Source organism: Uloborus diversus, chromosome 2 (genome assembly GCF_026930045.1).
Source record: "Uloborus diversus isolate 005 chromosome 2, Udiv.v.3.1, whole genome shotgun sequence".
Classification (NCBI taxonomy): Eukaryota; Metazoa; Arthropoda; class Arachnida; order Araneae; family Uloboridae; genus Uloborus; species Uloborus diversus.
This window is the reverse complement of record NC_072732.1, coordinates 85,023,840-85,044,970: the sequence shown is the minus strand read 5'-3', so window position 1 is coordinate 85,044,970 and position 21,131 is coordinate 85,023,840. Positions and strand designations below refer to the sequence as shown.

At 32.2% G+C, this 21,131-nt stretch overlaps 1 protein-coding gene across 1 annotated transcript in view; it reads right to left on the bottom strand.

Annotated features, from left to right (window-relative positions):
- Positions 1-21,131, bottom strand: part of LOC129235269 (ATP-binding cassette sub-family C member 5-like) — a 138,176-nt gene that overhangs the window by 30,719 nt on the left and 86,326 nt on the right. Inside the window, exons 18-23 of the mRNA XM_054868981.1 lie at positions 18,474-18,627; positions 17,453-17,563; positions 15,249-15,433; positions 9,681-9,851; positions 8,400-8,529; positions 1,252-1,534 (exon numbers count right to left, since the gene is read on the bottom strand). Of these exons, the coding sequence (XP_054724956.1) occupies positions 1,252-1,534; positions 8,400-8,529; positions 9,681-9,851; positions 15,249-15,433; positions 17,453-17,563; positions 18,474-18,627 (1,034 nt within the window). The remainder of the gene's footprint in view (positions 1-1,251; positions 1,535-8,399; positions 8,530-9,680; positions 9,852-15,248; positions 15,434-17,452; positions 17,564-18,473; positions 18,628-21,131) is intronic.

The following is a 21,131-nucleotide window of genomic DNA, read 5'->3' as shown; positions in this document are numbered from 1 at the left end:
GTAAAATATTCATGTAATTTTTAATTTTATTTTTCTGTAAAATTTTGATACCGCAAAAAGTTTGATACATCCATTTCAAGTTTTATTTATTCATTTATTTTATTTATTTTATCTTCAAACACGAATTCTTTTTGGGCATTTAATATGTTCTATGATCATGCTTAAATATTGGGGAGAAAACATCAGCAAAAAATCTACGTAATTTGTTACTCAGAAAGGAGAGAGATGTTAAAAATAATCTAAAAGTCCAAATAAAATTTTTATCAAAATATAAAATGAATTTGAAAATGAACCATGCCAAAAATATAAAGAGTTAAAATGAAAAAAAAAAAATCAATAATTATTTTTTCTCATCCTCAAGCACATGAAATGTGTAGCATATCTTTTTTCGCTGCTGGCTTAGAATCTAAAGTTAGTTTTTAAATGGAAAAACACATTAACAAATAAAATTGCTCGTATTTTTAAGAAAACTTTAAAAGGGAGCACTGCAACTTACCTAGTTTGGGTAAACTTAATTTTCTTTTACATATAATTTTTTTGTTCAAGATATGTTTCCCATAAGTATGACGTAGATAAAAAGTGTGTGTCAAAACAGAAAAGAATCGGAGTTCAATTACTGATTCACCAGGAACGCACCTGACTCTGGCTGTCTTTCGTGCAACATGGGTCTACGAAATCCACGAAAATCCAAAAAGAAAGGAGAAAGAAATAAAGAAAACCACGCCAATGAGACTGGGGGCAATGAATGCTTGTTTTTACTTTGCCGATGGCAATCTGATAGACCAAAGGAGAGGGGCTGAGTTTCAAGGTCACACGACCCAGCTGGTTTCAAAGACGATTCGGACGAAGTACGCGACACAGCAAAAGGCAGACGAAAATTGGAAACCTGCAGTTGTTGCACGAGGTTCTCGTGTTCTGAATTGACTCAAGCGCTGAGAAAATTGCGGATTAATGGGAATATTTAAGAGGAAAATGCTGGGTTTTATAAAAACATTATTTTTCGGAAAACTTTTGTTGATGCAAGATGCAACAACTGAGAAAAAAAGAACAGGGGTCTTTCGGGAAGGGGGGGTCCGGACCCCATGGACCCCCCCTTGGCTATGTCCTTGATTATATAATAAAAACAAATGTGCAATGAAATCAACTTAAATACATTTTAACATTTAGGGTTTGTTAAGAGCAGATAGTAAAAAATATAATAACAGTAAAAAAGCACTATAAGATTTTAAATAAAGTTTCAATTCTTAGTACCTGTCAAAAAAATCTTCTTGTTTCTGAAAAGCTCGTATAACAGGCAAACCTTGAACGGTAGCTGCCACATGACTAAATATTGGTGACCTTGTAACGTTTTCAAATCGTTTTAAATCTTGCATAGTTAATCTGAACAGTTTTTGCAGAAAAATGAAGAGGACACCCAATAATAGTAAAGGAATAACAAACCAATGATATACAACTACAACAAGAAGCAAAGCAAATATCACAGCACAGGCTCGATGTAAATAGGAAGTCATCAGCGAAGGCAAGGTAGTATCAACTGAAAATTTAAAATGTTAATAAATTATTCAGAAAAATTGATAGTAGTTGATAGTAGGTAAAGTCAATTGTTTTAAAAAATTGAAAGCCTATTTTCATGTATTAAATAGGCAAAAATACTCTTAGTTAATTTAAACATATAAATTGTAGAACCACATGAGAAACTTTTTTGGATTAAAAAGGTAATTTATGATTTAAAAACATGTGAAAATCCTCATTGAAAGACAAAATGCGAACTTGAATATGAGGCATTTAGTATCAAAAACAGTTCAGTTAACTTTTCAAAATTTTACAGGAGAGGCAAAAAAATTTCACACTTTGCGCACCTAATTTTTCCAACAGAAATATTTTTTGCTTGAAGACCTTTAAAAGTATGATTTTGTTTTTGTTTTTGAATTTATAATATTGTCTAATGACAGGGTCTCTATACAATCTCAAAAGTGAAATTTCGCGACTTCTTCTGAACTTTTAAGAAAATCAGTGGCTGTACAGGATTGTGAGCTTTAAGCAATAGCAGATGTTGAGAAAAATTACCATCTCTTGGGTTGGATTTATGCCATCGTATTTATAAATTGTGATAATGCATATCACATTTTTTTACCTATTTATTTTTTCCCCATTTTTCTGTCGTTTTAATCGTTTTTCCCCATTTCATTGTTTTTTTTTTTATTTTCTTGTGCATTCCACGTTTTCCCTACATTCCCCTTTAAATTTCGCGCACTTTATGATATCAAGTATGCGATTTATTCATTTTTGCAATCGTCTAGCTTTTTGACAATTTTTCAGTCGTTGATCCGATTTTTTTCATCTTTTTGTCCGCCATTAAAATGGTGGTAGCGTCCTTTCCCTTCGTTGTTTGGGCGCCAAACGCACTCAGTGGTTCAAAGTCCGAACGTAATTATCCTCCAATTAAACTCGAGTTGTACACTATATATAAGGCAATCACTGCATTCAAGACGTACCTCTTTAATAGAAGGTTTATTCTCATGTCTGACAGTAAGCCCTTAGAACGTTATAGCAATGTAACCTCGCCAGCCGATGTTGTTATTCGTTGGTTATTAGAAATTGGTCAATATTCCTATACATTTTCATATATCCCTGGCCGTCAGAATATTTTGGTCGATTACTGTTTTCGTAGCCCTGATCCCAATTTACATGAATCGGCTCTTCAACCCAATGCGGATAAGGAGTTGATCCTTCCTTTACGGATATTTCCACCCCAGACAATATGCAGTGTGATATACCCTGTAGTACTCCTTGTGTTGAATCCGCTAATTTGGTTAATTATTTACGACAGCACCCTACTTCTCTAAGTGAACCTCAGTCTGGTCATAATTTAAACTCTCATTCATTTGTGTGTGCTCAAACTGATGCACATAATGAAATATCTATTAATACCTTTTTATGTGAGCAACTTAATGATCCGCACATTAAAGAAGCTGTTTCCTTCTTGCAAAAGCCTAATCTGCATCATGCTCACAAGCTTAAGGATTTTTTCATTTGTCCAACTACAAACCTATTAATGCATGTTCGTAACAGAACTTGTTTACCTACTATTGTTGTTCCTGACACATTGAAAGCTAGTTTTGCAGATTTGTCACATTTCTCACACGGGAATAAAGAAAACGTATGAGGTAGTAGTTAGTAAATATTTTTGGTTAGGAATGTATCAAGATGTGTCGAATTTTGTTTTATCTTGTGATTTTTGTATTCGACTGAAGCCTTATTCCATTAAACCCGCCCCATTGCAAAGTATTTGGATTCCAAGGAGACCTGGTGAGTTCTGTTCGAGCGACCTGGTTGGCCCAAGTCGCCAATATGGATATATTTTGACTGTTACTGATCATTTTTCTCGTCACGTTGTCCTTTATCCTCGTAAAGATATTACTGCTAACACAATAGTTAAGCACATGTTGAATTACATTTCTCTATATGGTAGATGTCGTATCTTCTGTCTGATTTAGGCCGTCAGTTTGACAGTGATGTTTTTCACTCTCTGAACAAGGCCTTAGGTGTTATAACTCAGCATTCTTCTCGTGCTCATCCCCAGTCCAATTCGATTTCTGAGAGAATTAATAGTCAAATCAAATCTAGTTAACTGTCTTTACTTGAGCAGAATGTGTCTTTAGAGGTTGCTGTTATGGTTCACATGTCTATATATAATGGGACAACTCATTCATCTACTGGTTTCACTCCTAACATGTTGCACTTGGGAAGGGAGCTATTCTTGATTTTTGACACTTTTGATAATGACGTGCAACCTCGATTTCTTAACACCTCACATTATATACAAAATGTTCTGTAGGATCTTCACCTAATCTATGATGAGGCTTACTCTTCTTTACAACTCAAACAGATCAATCAAAACAATAGGCAATTGCCTGTTTCTAAATTTTAAACAGAATGATATTGTATACGTGAAGTCGGCTGACACTTTTAAACCTAGTTTTGCTGGTCCTCATACTGTTGTAAGCAAAATAGGGGATGTAAATTGTGAAATTAAACTCTTAGGCGATGACTCTGCGCAACCTTTTGTAATTCATGTCAATCGTTTACGGTTAGCCCCACCTCGCAAAAGCAATTTAATGTCTGTTAACACTGATACCAATGTGTCCCACCAATCTCAGCACGCCAGTCAACAAACCAGTTACTTTCTCCGTAGTCGTAAATAATTTAGTCATAGGGCGTGCTACTTGCTTTTATGTACGGGCAGTCGTGCTGGTCGTGATTGTAATTCCGGAATCCGTATCATTTTGCTTGTGACTCTCTCTATGTCTTTTATAAATGTAAATTTCCTTTTTTTTCTCCCTCATGTTTGTTTTCATTGAGGGGCACGGTGCTGAGAATTTATGGTTAATACATGGCAAGTCGTTTCCATTTTTTTTCTATTTTTTGGAAATGTATTCTCAAATGTGTATTTTGATTTTTACGTATGACAGGACGCTGTCATATTTTTTCCTGTTGGTACCAACATATGTATGTCAACATGTGCGTAACAATTTTTCCTCCACAAAAAAATTTCACTCTCTTGATTATGTCCTAAGATCTAACCAGTTTTCCTTATTATGTCTTACTGTTCATGCTTATGAATTTGTCCGTCTCAACCTTAATGTGTCTTCAACATTCAAATTTTTTCCTAATAAAAAAAGAAATAAATAAATAAAATTGAAAAGTTAGTACTGGGTGTGCTCCTTCTAATCTGGTGCACTACGCTGTGGAACTCTTTAATAATATGAACTGTTTACAAAAAATTTCTGCCTGAGAAATTTTTTTACTCATGTTATTCTAATGTGTAGCTATTCCTATTCCGAGTCACAACTGACTACAACTGTATTTATGTCGAGGACTGCATACTAAGTGCCTTGCCTCCATTATTTTATATACCGATAGATGGCAGCACCATCACCGGATCGAGCAGTTAATGTGAATTTAGAACTAGTTCAGGAGCTTATAGCTACCTGGTGCTAGCACCCCCAGAGGTATCGTTTCACTTGGAGGACATTGAGACCACGAGCATATTTAACATCGCCTAGTCCCCTTTAATGACGATGGTGGGTCTTCGACCATCGAGGTTCGAACTCAGGACCCTCCGGCCCCGAATCCGACACTCTACCGATCGGGCTACCACGGCCCCAATGCGTAGCACTTGACGTATAGTCAAGAAAATGTATTGTAATGTTTTTTTTAATTTTTATTTCTGCATTAATGTGCTTCCGTATAATTTAATGCATATCGAGAATGGACATATTTGATGCTTATTGCACTTTTTTTTTTTTGTATTCATGCCTTCTACATGTGTTTGGGTAGTTTTGTAACTTTTTTTGAATGTTTATATTTTTTAACTCTTGGTATGCTATGTGTTGTTCACGTAATCACAACTGTGTGTACCTTTTTTTTTTGTCTTTTTGGTTGGTCATGTGTGGCAAATTGTTTTGCGAGCAGGGTGCAATCATGACAGGCAAAAAGAAAATGCAAACACTCCATTTTCTTTGACTTACCCATTTTCTACTGTGATGATGGTATAAAAATGTATCTCATGTTTTTTTTGATGTTACAACTCTTTATGCATTTCAATATATATGATGTTGTGTAAAGTATTGGTTAATTGGAGCTGGACTTAAAATTTTCTTTTTTTTCTCTTTTTTTTTGTTTTGCTTCGCCAGTGTATGTGATAATGCATATCACATATTTTTACCCATTTATTTTTTTCCCATTTTTGTCATTTTAATCGTTTTTCCCCATTTCGTTGTTTTTTGAGCAATCACGATTGCTTATTGTTCTCACTTGACAGTCCTTGATGTTCCGGTTCCTCTTTCAGCTTGGACCAGGCCTGCAGCACCACCGGCGGCGGCGCAGCTGGTCCTGACCACTGTCCCCCGAAATCCACTTTTGCTGTCCATGTCCTATACACGCATGCTCATACACAGTCGCTTACGCGCGCACGCCTTTACACACATACACACGCCTACGTGCACCACACGTAAGCCTACACACACGCACACAACTATATACACGTAAGCACCCAGGAGGAGGGACATGCTTGGGCGGGGGAGCCATTTCTAGAAACAATAACTCTAACCAGTAGAGTTTTGTCGCAACTCGTGATTGCGAAAAACATAATTTGAATTCAAAGTTTCGGAATTCAAATTAGAGTTAATTTTTTTATTTTCTTGTGCATTCCACGTTTTCCCTGCGTTCCCCTTTAAATTTCGCGCACTTTATGATATCAAGTATGCGATTTATTCATTTTTCCAATCGTCTAGCTTTCTGACAATTTTTCAGTCGTTGATCCGATTTTTTTCACCTTTTTGTCCGCCATTAAAATGGTGGTAGCATCCTTTCCCTTCCTTGTTTGGGCGCCAAACGCACTCATTGGTTCTCGCGCATCGCTGCATACCCAAATCTGATTGCTCATTCGCTGATTCATTTTTTCCACTCCATTTCACTCTCCTGGCAGCTCCCAGTCCACTCGGTTGTGTTTTTTGCGGCTCTTAGTTTTCTTCAACGAGGGCGATGTTGAAGCATCAGTGCGCGGCGTCCTGTGACGGCCGTGGCTCTCCGCCATATGTTTAAGACCTCAAAATGAGGTGAAACCTTTTATTTTATAACATTCAAATTCATTAATCAAGAACGTTAAGCTTTGTGGCAACTGATGATGATAACATTGGAAGTGTATCACCTGTGTGTATGATGACTTCGGATGGAATACGCAGAATGTGCCGGAATCGAGCCCTTCATTACTGACCATATTTTGATGATCAACATAGCTGTGAGCGATGATGCGGAGCTGCATTTACCCCATTCAAATTTTAATTGTATGATGACTTCAACGCCGCCGCCAAGGCGATCACCAACTGATGCGCCATTTTTTTCAGCGTGGCTTGGCCTGCAAATGACATCGTTGATATCTGCTTCGTCCCTGAATACACCCCACCATCTTCAAAGTGAACTACCCGTCCTGTGCCCATTTTAATTTGAATGTGTTACAAACCATGCGAATGGACTCCCCATTTTCCAATTTTTAACGAACTTTTGCAAGCTCCTGCTACTGTTTTTTTTTTCCTTTTTTTGAACTTTTAAATATTTCACCCGCGGCTTTGTGTTTTTTTTTTTTTTTAAATTAAGTGAATAATGTTTTTTTTCCTGGTGATCACCATACAAAAGTCCTGTCACCTTGTCTGCTTCAAAATTTAGCATGAAATAAAGAATGTTATGTAATCGCTGTGTCATTCCTATCGTCCACATACATTCAACATGGGGTAAGTCTTTTAAATTTCTGGTTCTTTGGCATTTAAGGCAGTCGTTGATCTGAGGTTATGCGCGGCTGCGATGCTTCCATTTCCACGGCCTAGATTGTTATCTTTTTGGGTTTTTGAATAATTCTTCAAAATTAAACGCGACGCATCATGACATAAATAATAGCCATTTTAAAAAATTGACAGAAGGAAATAAAAGACTAGTTTTGAAGTGTATTGCAATGGATCTACATCTGTTAATAGGACAACAAAACTAAACGAATCCTATGTCAAAGGCCTGATTAGGGTTTCAAAAAACAGTTGTTTTTTTAAATGTATTTAAACATATTGAACAAGATACTCTGTTTTTCCATTGAAATTAGAAAATTTATATCACATTTTGTTAGAGGCATATTACTATACTCAAGGGTATAAAATATTAAATAATAAGATTTTGTAAAAATTAAGTTGACATCAATTGTTTTGTACAAATAATTTGAAGTAAATGTCAAGAGATAGTGATAATTCTTTTTGAAAAACATGTTTCAGTTAACTAAATTATGTGTCACAGCATATTTTGTTAGCGAACAATCTGGGGTCAAAATTACTCTCCCCACAGTTCTAGGTATATCGAAAGCCTCCGGTTCTATTGTGAAAATGCTGCACAAAAATGAATGTTACAGAAATTTCAGGCATTAGCAAATCTTGATTCTGAAGTAAGAAAAGAAGAATTTTCAGCTTTGAGAAATTGTGTTGTAGTGAGCAACAGAACCAGCTCCAAGGAAATTGTGCTGGTACGGTTGAAATGACTCTGACAATAGACAAATAATGGATAATCCTTTCCTTTCTCATGTATTTGTCTACCAGTCAAGCCATTTTGACCGCATAAGCACATGGCTCCAAGGTAACTGTAAAACAAATTTCTTGACTATGAATCTCTTGACTAGCACACAGATGACTTACATGCAAATGCACACATTTTCTTCTGATAACTCGGAGATGAAAAGAAAGGAAAAAAAAAGATAAAATCATGCATATTCAAAATTAAAACATAAAACACAGAAATTAGAAGTATGAAAAAGGAATAACACAAAAAGTTAATCAAAGGAAAAATAATCTACATTACTTTACCTTCATCAATATCATGTGTAAACATATTTAAAATGCGACCAACAGGAGTAGTATCGAAAAAATGCATTGGGCTGTGAAACACTTTTTGAAGCAGTTTATCATGTAAAGTTTTTGAAGCTCGCATAGACATCTAAAAAATAAATGTATTTATTAATTAAACCTTAAATTTTCTTATGCATATAATTTAGCTTGAAAATTTTAAATTTTTGCTACGGATAAAAAGTATTTAGAAAAACTACAAACTTTGAGCCTTCTAAGCATAACATTTGAGTTGGGATATTGTTTTTGATATGCAGATTCAAGAAAAAAATTCCTAACTTGAATTTTTGCTATTTTCTTAAATACCTAACACATTAAACTTCAAATTGAAATCTTATTATTCCAACAAATCTATCAAACATTGTATTCAAAAGTATTTGAACTCAATACTGGGTATTAGACAATAAATAATTTAATAATAGGTAGATCAATTTAACATAGCAATAATAGATTAAAACAAACAAATTACAGAAGCTGCATGAACATAACAGAACCTGCTTGAAAATGAGGTGATCAACAATATTAGAAGAAGTGGAAAAATAACCTTTATTTAATGTTCACTTGTAAAAATGTTCTGAAACAAAAATGCATTTAATGATAAACAACTTGCTGCCTAGACATGTGATGTAGTCAGATGTTCTTCAATAACATGGGAAAATCTAAAACCGACAGAAAAAAAAATGAACATATTTCAATGCTACAGCAAATTGTAGTTGCATATGAGTGGCATTACGAGTCTTCAGTAAAGAAGGAACGTTCAGGGCATATCAGGATGAAAACTAGAATTTCAGGCCAAAATCAAGACATTTTATGAAACGGGACAATCTTGACAAAATCAGGACATCTGAGCACCCCTGTTGTATTACTTTTTTTCATATAAAGTAGACTAACAAGAATTTTTTTTTTAATTAATTGTAACAGTGTTAAACTATTTTTTTTTTGAATTGAAAATATGACTACTAATCCCAAAACATGCACTCACATATTATGAAAGGTATGTGACTAAATTAATCCATAAATCAAAGGACAAATCTTTGGTATTTTAACATATGTTTTAACTTGAATGAGAGCAGAAATACTTTGAAGTATTCAAATTCAGGTTTATTTAGCTTTAAAAAGAACTATTCCTTTCGACAGAAAGGTTATAATCTTTCATGCTCTCTCCCGTACATTGTAAACATTTTTTAAAGTGTTCCATGAATTTTTAAATAAGCAATATTGCTGTGTATTTGAAAAAATTACCTTAGTAAACAAATATCCAAGAATGAGGCTAAAAATCAGAATAGCAACAACTGAAAGGCCATAAACCAGCTGATAAAACTCTAAGTCAGGATTCTGAGAAATACTTGGCAAAAAATTACTTGAGATTTGGTGCACATCATCATCATCAATAGTTGAACGAAAAGTTCTATTCTGAAATAACAAATTGAAACATTTCAAAGTTTATAAAAGTGATGACATACTAAAACATTCAGTTTGACAAAATAAAATTAATGATAAAAAAATATTTTAAAGACAATTTTATATAATTAAAACCAAAAAAAAAAAACCCTTTAAATTCAAGTAAATTTTAGAAAATATTTCACCTCCCCCCCACCCCTAAAAAATAAATCCCACACGCATTTCCTGTATGATGCAAATATCTGATTTCTTCTTTAATTTTTAATGTAAAAAATATAGATAAAAACAAAACCTTGTTCATTTTGGTGTGAAATACATAAAGGGTTTTCAATTCGCAACTCCAACGAACTATAGGGGGCACTGCAGTCACTGTCTAATGGCCGACTTAAAAACTAAAACAAACGCATGTGGTAACGAAGAAAATGCTAAAAGTGTTGTGATTTTTGTTCGTATGTATGATATTTTTCGCTTTATTCTTTTTAAATTAATTTTCAAAGTCTTGTGGATATTCTGGCCCACGTAGGAAGAAATGAGAATTCAAGAAGCATTACTAAACGTCAAAGATTAATGCAAACTACGTAGTTCGTAGTTCTAAGCAGCTATTTCCACGATGTTGAATTCGATATTTATCAATTATTGATAAAACTAAATAATAATTGTGGCCTGACAAGAACAACAATTAATGCTAGAAAATTCAATATGACATTACAAATTATTATCGAAAGAAGATGATACTTCTTTGTTTATACTTATTGTTTTGCATTTGTTGCTGGCTGAGTTATTTCTCTCGAATTCCTGAATCGGTTAATTTAAAATTTTTCTGTTTCGATTTTTCTAATTTCTGAGTTACGATTTAACTATGTCAAGTAATGCAAATCATCTACAGAATTCTTACGGATATATGGTGGTAGTTTTCTTTTCAGTTGATTGACCATTATTTCTTTTTACTTATCGAATTCTGTAATCTTACTACCATTTTATTCCACTCGTGATAAAAATTAAAAATGGTTTAACTAAAAACGCGAAATCTCGCCAAGGCTACTTTGCTTGCACAAAACTAAAACTATAACCCTAAACAAATTTGGCGAAACCTTTCAGCTGAGAATAAAAGGAATAAAGTAAATTCTTTCTCGGTGAAACATTTTTCATTTTGTTCTACGATAATATATTCAAGAAAATATTTTGCATACCGTCCATTCCAACTAAATGCTGCTGTAAAAGATTGTTAGTTAAATTAATTTAAGATTAAAAAAAAACTCATATTCTTACAAATTCATACAAAACAATAAAATTTTTTACCTTGTATAATGTTATCCAAGTTTGTTAAAATCCAGTTTTCGCTTTCACCATTTTCAATCAACTCATATTTTAGAAGGAAATAAGGAAAACTAACATTATTTTGAGAAGCTCGAGAATACTACTAAGGGACGAATTAATTTCTGTAGCTGAAAGCAAACTAAGACTCATCGATTGCGTTAATAAATACTTAGAACAAACTGCCTGTGTTTACGTCAACAGACACACGTGGAACGCAACGTGGCAATGTTTTAGTTTCATTGGCAGTTTTGTAAATCAACGCAAGGTAGCGTATTCGAGCGCTGAGTTCCGAATTGCTAACAAGGTGAAAATATTTTATCCATATTGAGAAATTGAAGAAGACAATAACATTATGAATAGTAAGTACTAAAAGATAGAATTATTTTTTATTTTAAAGAATTTACATTTTATTTTTAAGATTTATTTACATAAATATGACGTGTTAAAAAGTATCATTCATATTATGATTAACTGTAGCCACATGACACTTTTCCTTCTTGTATGCTTTCTATTTCCTATCCTTTTTATTAATCTACTAGCAGTACCCGCACAGCGATGCTCATGCTAAAAATTTAATGGAGGTCCGTTGAATTAAAAAAAAAATGACGCCTCCCCGTCTGATGTGAAATGATCATGTTTCTTTGTATAAAATGCGTACTCACCTTTTCAAAAAAAAAAAAACCTATTTAAGTTTCTTTGGAATTTAAAACTTTTCGTCAAATGATTAAATTGGATTTACATTTGCTTTAAAACTCTATTTAGGGAGTGAAGCGGTTTTTACTGCAATATAAAATATTTCGCCAAATAAACAAAAAAAAGTCATCAAATAATATCTTTGAAATGTAAAAATAATTCCATAACTCTATTGTTTATCGCCAAACATGCCCTGCAACCACGCTATCATAATCCATCCCTCTAACGAAAAAAAAAACATGCCGTGGACCATTCAAAAATCAGTCAGAAAAAAAGAGAATGTCGTACATTTCACTCGGATAAAAACAAATCAAAAGTTTCTTTTATTTCAAAACAAATCACCAAAACAATGAATTTCATTAACGGTTGCCTTAAAACAATAATCCTAGACTGAACTGCTCAGGGCCTTACACGCCAAGCGACTACGCTACCGGAAGCCAGTCCTTTTACGAGTGAAGCAGATATTTTTCGCCAAACAAACAAAAAGTTTATGATCACGTTAACAGTAGCTTTCACATCTTTATATATTAAGAACTGCATTTTCCTGGCTTTGCTTGGTCTACCTTGAGAATAAAAATTGTGTCGAATGACATATATTCAACAACCAGGCTTAAATAAAAGAAAAAGAAAAAAAAATGCAAAGTTACCCTTCCAAACATTGAGGACAGATATTAAAATTATTTTAAGAAATTAAAATGTGAAAGATGGATTTTGAAAGCGTAACCATGGAAACATGAAATAAAATAAGTTTAACGATATACAACAATGGATTTAAAAAGCGTAACCGTGGAAACGTGAAAATAAAATAGTTGACTGCCTGAATTAAAATGACATATTTCGAAATTGATTTAAAAACGCTTGTAACTTCCCCTTTGAAGGTAGAAGCTAATTTTTTTGACCTTAGGTCGAGATATTTCTAGAGTAAAAAATGTCGCCTTTTTCAATGGTGTCAAAAAGAAAACTGTGGGACAATTCCTTCACTTTTTATTGATAGAGTTAATGAAGAAAGTAGTACCTAAATTTCAGCTAAGCCTAAAAGAGTTCGAGCTAAAAATGCAAATTACTCCAGTCGTAATGAAGTTAGAGCATCGAAACAAATTGCTTAGAACGCGGAAAATTCTACCCTTTTCAACGATATATAATATTAATATGTGCAAGCAATTTTTCCCCTATTTAATAGCCAATAATAGGCAATTTACGTGAAATTTGGGCCTGAATTGGAATTAAAAAAGAACTATTTATCGGATTTTTTCGAATTATAGCCTATGTTACTCAGTGAGAAGGCACCTTTCGTACAGTGAAAGAATTTTTCAAATAGGTGCAGTGGTTCCGGAGATTACCTCGAACATATAAACACACAAAAATTCGTCCTCTCTCTTTATAATATTAGTAAAGATTGTTTTAGAATCTTATCTTACCACAATTTTATTTGATCATATTTGTAGAGATTTATCTGTTATTAATCCATACCTTATCAGGTTTAATATCTGCAAAGAACACAAAAAGCCTATGGCATTGACCTAGTGAGATAATTTTCAGATATTGTTTCTACTCCGGAACAGTTCAGTTCACACACATTGCTCAACTTCTTTTTAGAAGATGGAAATACTCCATTAATTTCTAGAATTTAAGCTAGTTTCTGATGAAACTGCACTTGTTTATTGCTGACTTTTTGGTTAAACTTTGTACTGCATTAAAGATTGGATACATCCAGAAAGTGTTTTTCATGAAAGTAAGAAATTGTTTGTGTGAAAATACTTTTGCTGCAGAAAATTTAGAATATCAATACAAAATTTGTAATTTGTTTGATGCATTAATGCAACAACTGGTCATTTCTTCCTTGATATGAAGCTCTAAAAATATTTATTAAAGGAGCAAAAGATGACAAATTGGTATGTTTTGTCATTTAAATATAATAATGCTGATTGCTTGGCTATTATAAAAACATGTGCATGTAGAATTGAAGAAAAAAATGAAAAGTTGTTGAATTTGGCTGATTTTTGCCTTGAAATTAAAGAAACCCTTTTCAAAATGAGTCCAAGGGAGAGAAACAGCAAAGTTGAGGTGAGGATAGAAAGAAATATAAGTATATATAATATAAAAGTTCTACTCTCAGCATATGTCACCTTAATTAATGAATGCTCCAATATGAAACTGAGCACACATATGTAATCGAGCTGACAAAAGAATCTCATGTACGTACCCAAAACGCAAAGATTCCAACAAACTGTTTGTGAGAAATGTGGTGTATGTGCTTTGCTACAACTAAAGTATTAACTGTTTGAGAACTTTCCACATAAATTTGAAAATTTAAATGTTGGAAAGTTTTTGCCATGTTTCTTATTGTAGCAGAAATGCAACAATTATGTTTCAATGGATAGTCAAACAAACGTTGTAATTTTGCTAAAATATTTTTATGTGCTTAGATCGGTGTATTTTTAAGTATCGGTAATTGTTTTTTTCAAATCAGAGATGTTGAAGCTTAAAATGTTAACAGTCATATAATAAAACTAAAAACTGAGAACATGAAAACATAAACCTGAAACAAAAAGGAAACACAGCCTTAAAAATTACAAAAACCAATAAAATGCATAAAATAAGGGACAATTTTTCTCAAATACATATTGCTCGTTTGGAAGAAGAAGTGCCACAATAAGAAATTTTCAATTTCCTTCTTTTTTTTTGCTTAAAGGGATTCAAATGACATTATTTTCTTTGGAAAATAATTAGATTTTTTTAGATTTTTTTGTTTTAATATTAACCACTGGAGAGCACTACAAATTTCCTTTTCTTATAGCAAATTTCCTGCAGAGTTAAACTTCAAACGCTTCTCCTGTAAAATTTCATTTCTTCGTATTGTGGCACTCTTCTTCCAAATGAGCGACATTGAGAAAACATTGAGAATAATTAGGTTTGTAGTTCATTACTAACAAACAAAACATATGTCATTGATAAAAGTTGATTGAAAAATAGTAATGAAAGCAAATAATTAAATTAACAGCACTCATTTTTTTAACCCAAAAATACATTTAAAAACATGCAAGTTTAAAGAAACTAATTTAAATGGTTATAATTTTTAGTTTTTCTGTAAAACGAAGTGGAGTAAGTTTTTTTATACTGACAGTCGGAAGAGAAGATCTTGCTTTGAAAAAAACCAAGGAAGAACAATGCTAAAAATTCTGAAACATTTTATCATCTTTGGAAAAGAAAAAACCTTTATGTTGTGACATCAGTTAGATTCATTTCAACATTCTATACAAAAAACAAGCACGATACTTGATCAACTACCAATAAAGTTACAGACAAAAAACTGAGTTGCCCTTTTTGTAGAAATACTACAATTGGCATGCACCTTAATTGAGGTCTGAAACAGACATGTAAATTGTAACTTTAACATACCCCATCTCCTCGAGAAAGCCAATGACTCAGCCAGTATTTACTAAATGCAGCAGAAGCAGCATGAATTAAGAACCATATTAAAACTAAGCAGCAAATTATGAGGCCGCCCGCAGCATAAATATATCCCATGTATGTGTGGCAGGAAATGGTACCAGATAAAACCTTTTCATCTTCTGTCAAATGTCCTGCAAAATAAATAAATGAAATGATAAATTCATGTTATTAAAGAAATACACATAATAAAAGTATTGTATTACAAATATACATACAATTGAACTTTCAATCATGTCAATTTAAAAATGTACAAAAGCAGGTTCTTAGAAGAGCATGCTTTATTAAAATTCAAAATTATGACTCAAATTCACACAGCACATTATAATATAGCTAAGTCATTAACTGTGCTAATTAAGAAATAAAAGTCAAATTTTGATTTAAAGCTTATTTACTTAAAAGGGGGGGGGGGAATATGCCATCATCAGAACTTGAAAGTTCTTCAAAAATTTGAAACTGCTAAAAATTTGCAAGATTTTAATTATCAATATTATTATTGCACTAAAATAAGTGAAATATAAAAATTTACTTATAATAAATGTATACCTTTTTACTTCCTTTTACAAAAAAGGAAGTATTGTATTCGTAAAAAAATTTTCACTCAAAAATCGACCTTAATTTCCATTTTGCTCACCCCTGAATCAATGTTGAGTTTTTTTTCAACCCGACCACACGTGCATATATACCTAAGAACGTATAGAAGCCCAAAATATCCATTTTGACGATTCCCGTGTAAATTACAACAAGTTTTCTCGTGGTGTCTGTATGTACGTATGTATGTGCGTATGTTTGTATGTGTGTAAGTGTGTATGTGTGTCATGTAACTCAAGAACGGAATATCCTAGAAAGTTGAAATTTGGTACTTAGACTACTAGTGGGGTCTAGTTGTGCATCTCCCCTTTTGGTTGCATTCAGGTATTTCTAAAGGGATCTTTTGCACCTTTTTTGGGGGAAATCACTGGTAATTTCGATGCAAAGTCATACTCCTTTTATAATTTGGCGGACACAGTCTTTTGGTTGCCAAGTTTTGTCACCAACATGGTGACAAATTTGGCGATTTTTTTGAGCAATCACGATTGCTTATTGTTCTCACTTGACAGTCCTTGATGTTCCGGTTCCTTTTTCAGCTTGGACCAGGCCTGCAGCACCACCGTCCACCGGCGGCGGCGCGGCTGGTCCTGAGCACTGTCCCCCGGAATCCACTTTTGCTGGGCGGTGGCGTCCATGTCCTACACACGCATGCTCATACACAGTCACCTACGCGCGCACGCCTTTACACACATACACACGCCTACGTGCACACACGTAAGCCTACGCACACAACTATATACACGTAACCACCCAGGAGGAGGGACATGCTTGGGCGGGGGAGCCATTTCTAGAAACAATAACTCTAACCAGTGGAATCTTGTCGCAACTCGTGATTGCGAAAAACATAATTTGAATTCAAAGTTTCGGAATTCAAATTACAGTTAATTTTTTTTTTTTATTTTTAAATCTGGTTTCAATTTGGCCACTGTTGATGATATTTAGAGTTAGCTATTGAATCACATAAAAATTGCCAATAATGGGGAAATAGCATTAAATTGGTGTAAAAGGAAGTCATGTGATGTCATGGTGATGGAAGTCATCAGCTCATTACATAACATTTCACAGATAATTTTTACATGTAACAGTTAGCAGGTATGTTTATTATAAACTTAACAAAATCGAAACAAAAATAAAAGCAAAGTAGCAACTCTCTGTTTAACTATAACACTTGAAATTTCATTTAGAAACTTTCTAACAAAGGATTTAATGAAAATAAACTTAAACATATATTTTATTTACTAGCTTCTTTTCTGGAGCTAAATAAGAATTGAAAAAGGAAAAGCGAAATTTTCAGAATAGATGCCAAAAAAAAAAAAGTATATTTTGGACAAAAAAAAAGGTGAAAAATCCAGTGAATATTTGACCTTTGACTGATTGAATACATTAGAATGTTTCAATTAGGATGAATCATCTTTTTTATAACTGATTATAACTCATGAACTATCAAAACACATAAGATGTCAGATAAGTTGATTTCTTTAAATTCTGTTTTTAAATGAAAAGAGTAAAATTAGAGCATGTGATAAAGAATGTCTAACTATGTCAGAAGAAAGATACACTACCATCATTTACTTCAGGTTCATCAAATTCTGACTTAGAGCTTAAAGTCGTAGATAAACTTGGACTTCTGCGTTTAATAGCTTCAGGAGGCTCATCTGCTGACAATTTGTACACTGAAAGGAACAAACCAACTGTCATTTTTCAAATACAAAATATTATTTTCAGCTATATATTAAAGTTTTTTTTTAATATAAGTAACCATTTAAGCAGTATTTTAAAAATAAAAGGTTTACTTAAAATGACAGAATATTTATGGTTTACATGCAATAAAACATTTATTATTATTATTTATTATTTGTGATTTGATAAAGATCAAGAGCCTTCTAGAAACTAGTAGCAGCTGCTCACAGTGAACCTTCCAACTGTCTACAATACTTTTGAAGCAGTAGCTCTGCTAACTATAATCACTCACACTGGTGAACCCAGATCGTGATTGAGTTTTGTGGTCACTTTTGCTGCTGTTGTTCACTTTTTAGACGCTACACTCCACTTCACACCTGTCAGTTTCACTTAATGAGCTTCTCTTTCCTTCCACTGTTTTGCTTTGCCAAACTTGTCTTACCGCAATGTGTGTATGCTAGCATGACTTTACATACTGTACCACTAGAAATGCCAAAAAGTTGAGATGTTTCAGTTACATTTGCTCCAGCTAGACACACTCTAACAATTTGGCCTCTTTAAAAAATTGAGAGGTTCGACATTTCACGCGCTTGAAAAAAATCCAAGACTTCCAGAACTTCCGTTAAACTACCAAATACAACCAGATCATACACATTGCTATTTATAAAAAAAAAATAGATATCTAGTTTTATTCTTTACTTACAAAGCGTATTTAAAAACGTCACTTTTATTTACAGGTGTTTCCATTATTTTGATAACTACCTGTACATTAAGCATTTCAAATCAGAATCAACTGTGCTTTTAAGCATCTCCAAATTGGTTGTAATGATGTGAAAATTCATTACAAACATGACTGGTTGGGAAAAAAATAGAATCAAAGGGAACTGAAGAAAGGTTAATTACCATTCATGATATCCTCTTTTGAACCATTGTCCTTAACATGTAACTGAATAAAAGCAGCATATTCTGAATCTTTGTTTATAAGATCAGTATGAGTACCTTGGTCAACAATTGTACCATCTTTCATAAACAAAACAGAATCACACTCAGAAAGATACTGAAATATTAAACACATATTTATAAGCAAAAAAGAAAGTTATATGAGTCATTTTAGTACAGTAAGAAATAAAAAAATAAATATTCATAGCAAAAAATGACAATCGACTTATATCAAACTATTATTAACATTGAAACAAGTACAGTTCAAGAAAGGAAATTTAGAATGAAAACAATTAACTCATCACATTTTTAAATTACTAGGAACCTGTTTTTCAGTGCAAGAAATAAGGAGCTACAGAGCAATTATAATTTTTGACAGTTCCAGTTCCCCCATACAAATATTGCCTCCTACTTAATTATATATAGATTTTTGAATTATAGCCATTTTCTCAAATCTACCAACTAAATTCCCATTAGTCTAAAACCTGTACAGGCTTTAAGATTCAAACAAAAAAAAAATTAACAGTTGAATGATGAATAGAAAAATTTAAGGTGATATAATTTAAATTAAAATTTTAAATTAAATTAATTCAAGCCATTTTTTAAACTACACTCTGCTGCAGCCATATGAGCTGCACTTTCTTTTGCTTACTTTTGTCTATTTATTACACTATCACTTTTTAGACTTAATTCACAACATACATTTTAACTGACAATGTTTAAATTAATAAATCTAGAACTAATTGGCAAATACAATAAAAAGTATTTCAAACCATAAAAAATAAAAGTATATGATTTTGGGCACTTATGTAAATTTAAACTGACTGTTCTTTACCATTCAAGTTTAAGGAAATTAAATTTTTTGTTATATAATGTCATATATTACATAGGAAACAAATCTTTTCACAAAAAGTATTTCAAAAGTAAATTACGTTTTAAAACTAATAAGTAAAATAACAATAGTAATTTTAACTAATGATGAAAAGTACAAAAAAGATTTTTGACACAATAAATATTAATTTACTGAGGCGATTTGAAATACTTAGCCATTTTGAAGAAACATTCATTTGCCCATTGGTAAACTGGATTTCACAAAAAGATTGCATTTTCTCCACCTTTTGTATAAAGATTGCACCATTTAGAAAATGCAATGCTTCAACAATAGCACTAAGGTTAGAAATAAGGACTCAGAAAAAAAATAAAAGTAACTTGTGTGAAACTTCCATACTCGCATAAGAGAATGGTTTGTTTTTACATTTGCAAATTCTGTATATGACCTGCTTTTGCAATAATGATTTTTGTTGACTGTTATGGCCACTTTGAAACAATAACATTAAAATTTTCAGTTTCATTTTCTAGTAGTCTAAATATGTTCAATATGAGCTGGCATTTTTATACGCATAACAATCTGAAAAATGTGTACGCTCAGAATTTTCTTTTTAGATAATTCAGCTTTTACTGCATACACATAATTTTAGTAACAATGAAGCATTGATAGATACACTAGTGCTAAATTAAATTATATGAATCAGGGTTGGCATAAAAACTGGTTTTTGTTTTGAAAAAAATAAAAAAAGTTTTTTTTTTTAACCCGTTTTTTTTTTGGTTCTTATTACTATTTGCAAGAAAAACAATTTCGTTTTAGGAAAATCATGGAGATTTTATGAATTAATTGTTAAGGAATGTTTAATATTCACAGTTGTGTCTAATTTCTTCGTAATTAATTAAATAATTAAGAGTAAAACCTTGTAATTTCACTTCCTCATATGTAGAGATTTCTATAGGAAGATATTGTTTGAAAATCTTTTTAAAAATACAATACGTAAATGGGCCTTTGTATAAATAATCAAAGAAATAATTTACTAGTTCACACATTATTAATTACAAATAACAAGAATAAATTTTTGTTAATTTACCCTTAATCATAGTTATTTTCAATAAATAAAAAAATAAAAGTAAAATTAAAATCACGCATCCTGAAACCTGGAGACAGACTTGTGATTCATTTACAGTTATCTACAAATAAATCACAAATCTGATTTACATTACAGAACTTTAAAAATCAAATTTTAAAAGATTATTGCACATTGTGTTTAAAGATTTAAAAAAAAAATACAAATCATGTAATTTTTTTATCTAATATTTCACTGACAACAATTATACAAACAGGACAGTTAGGTTTAAAGAAAATCATTTTGTTTTCCATTGTAGACATTATTTCTCCTGGTTTAATGCATTTAGGAATACAATTTTTATCAAAGAAAAAAAAATAATATTAATTAAAAGCCTCAGTATAAAAATATTCTTTTAACTTATTTTAATAATGTAGACTGTTATAAAAATTAATGTTTATTGATTCTTCCACCATTCATACATGCAATTTCTTTGATTATATTTAAGGGGAAAAAATGTTATTTGAAAGAAAAAAATTGGCATTAATTCTTTTGATAAAAGCACTGTGTTACATGAATATTTTCTGTTTTCATAATTTTATATATTTTCTTTTTTCTTTTCTTTGCTCTGACTGCATCATCTATCTGGGATGCAAAAAGTGTGCAAGTATAAGCGAAATTTTATGACTACTCTAAGTGTTCTTGGACTTCTTTAGTTATTTCTTTTCTC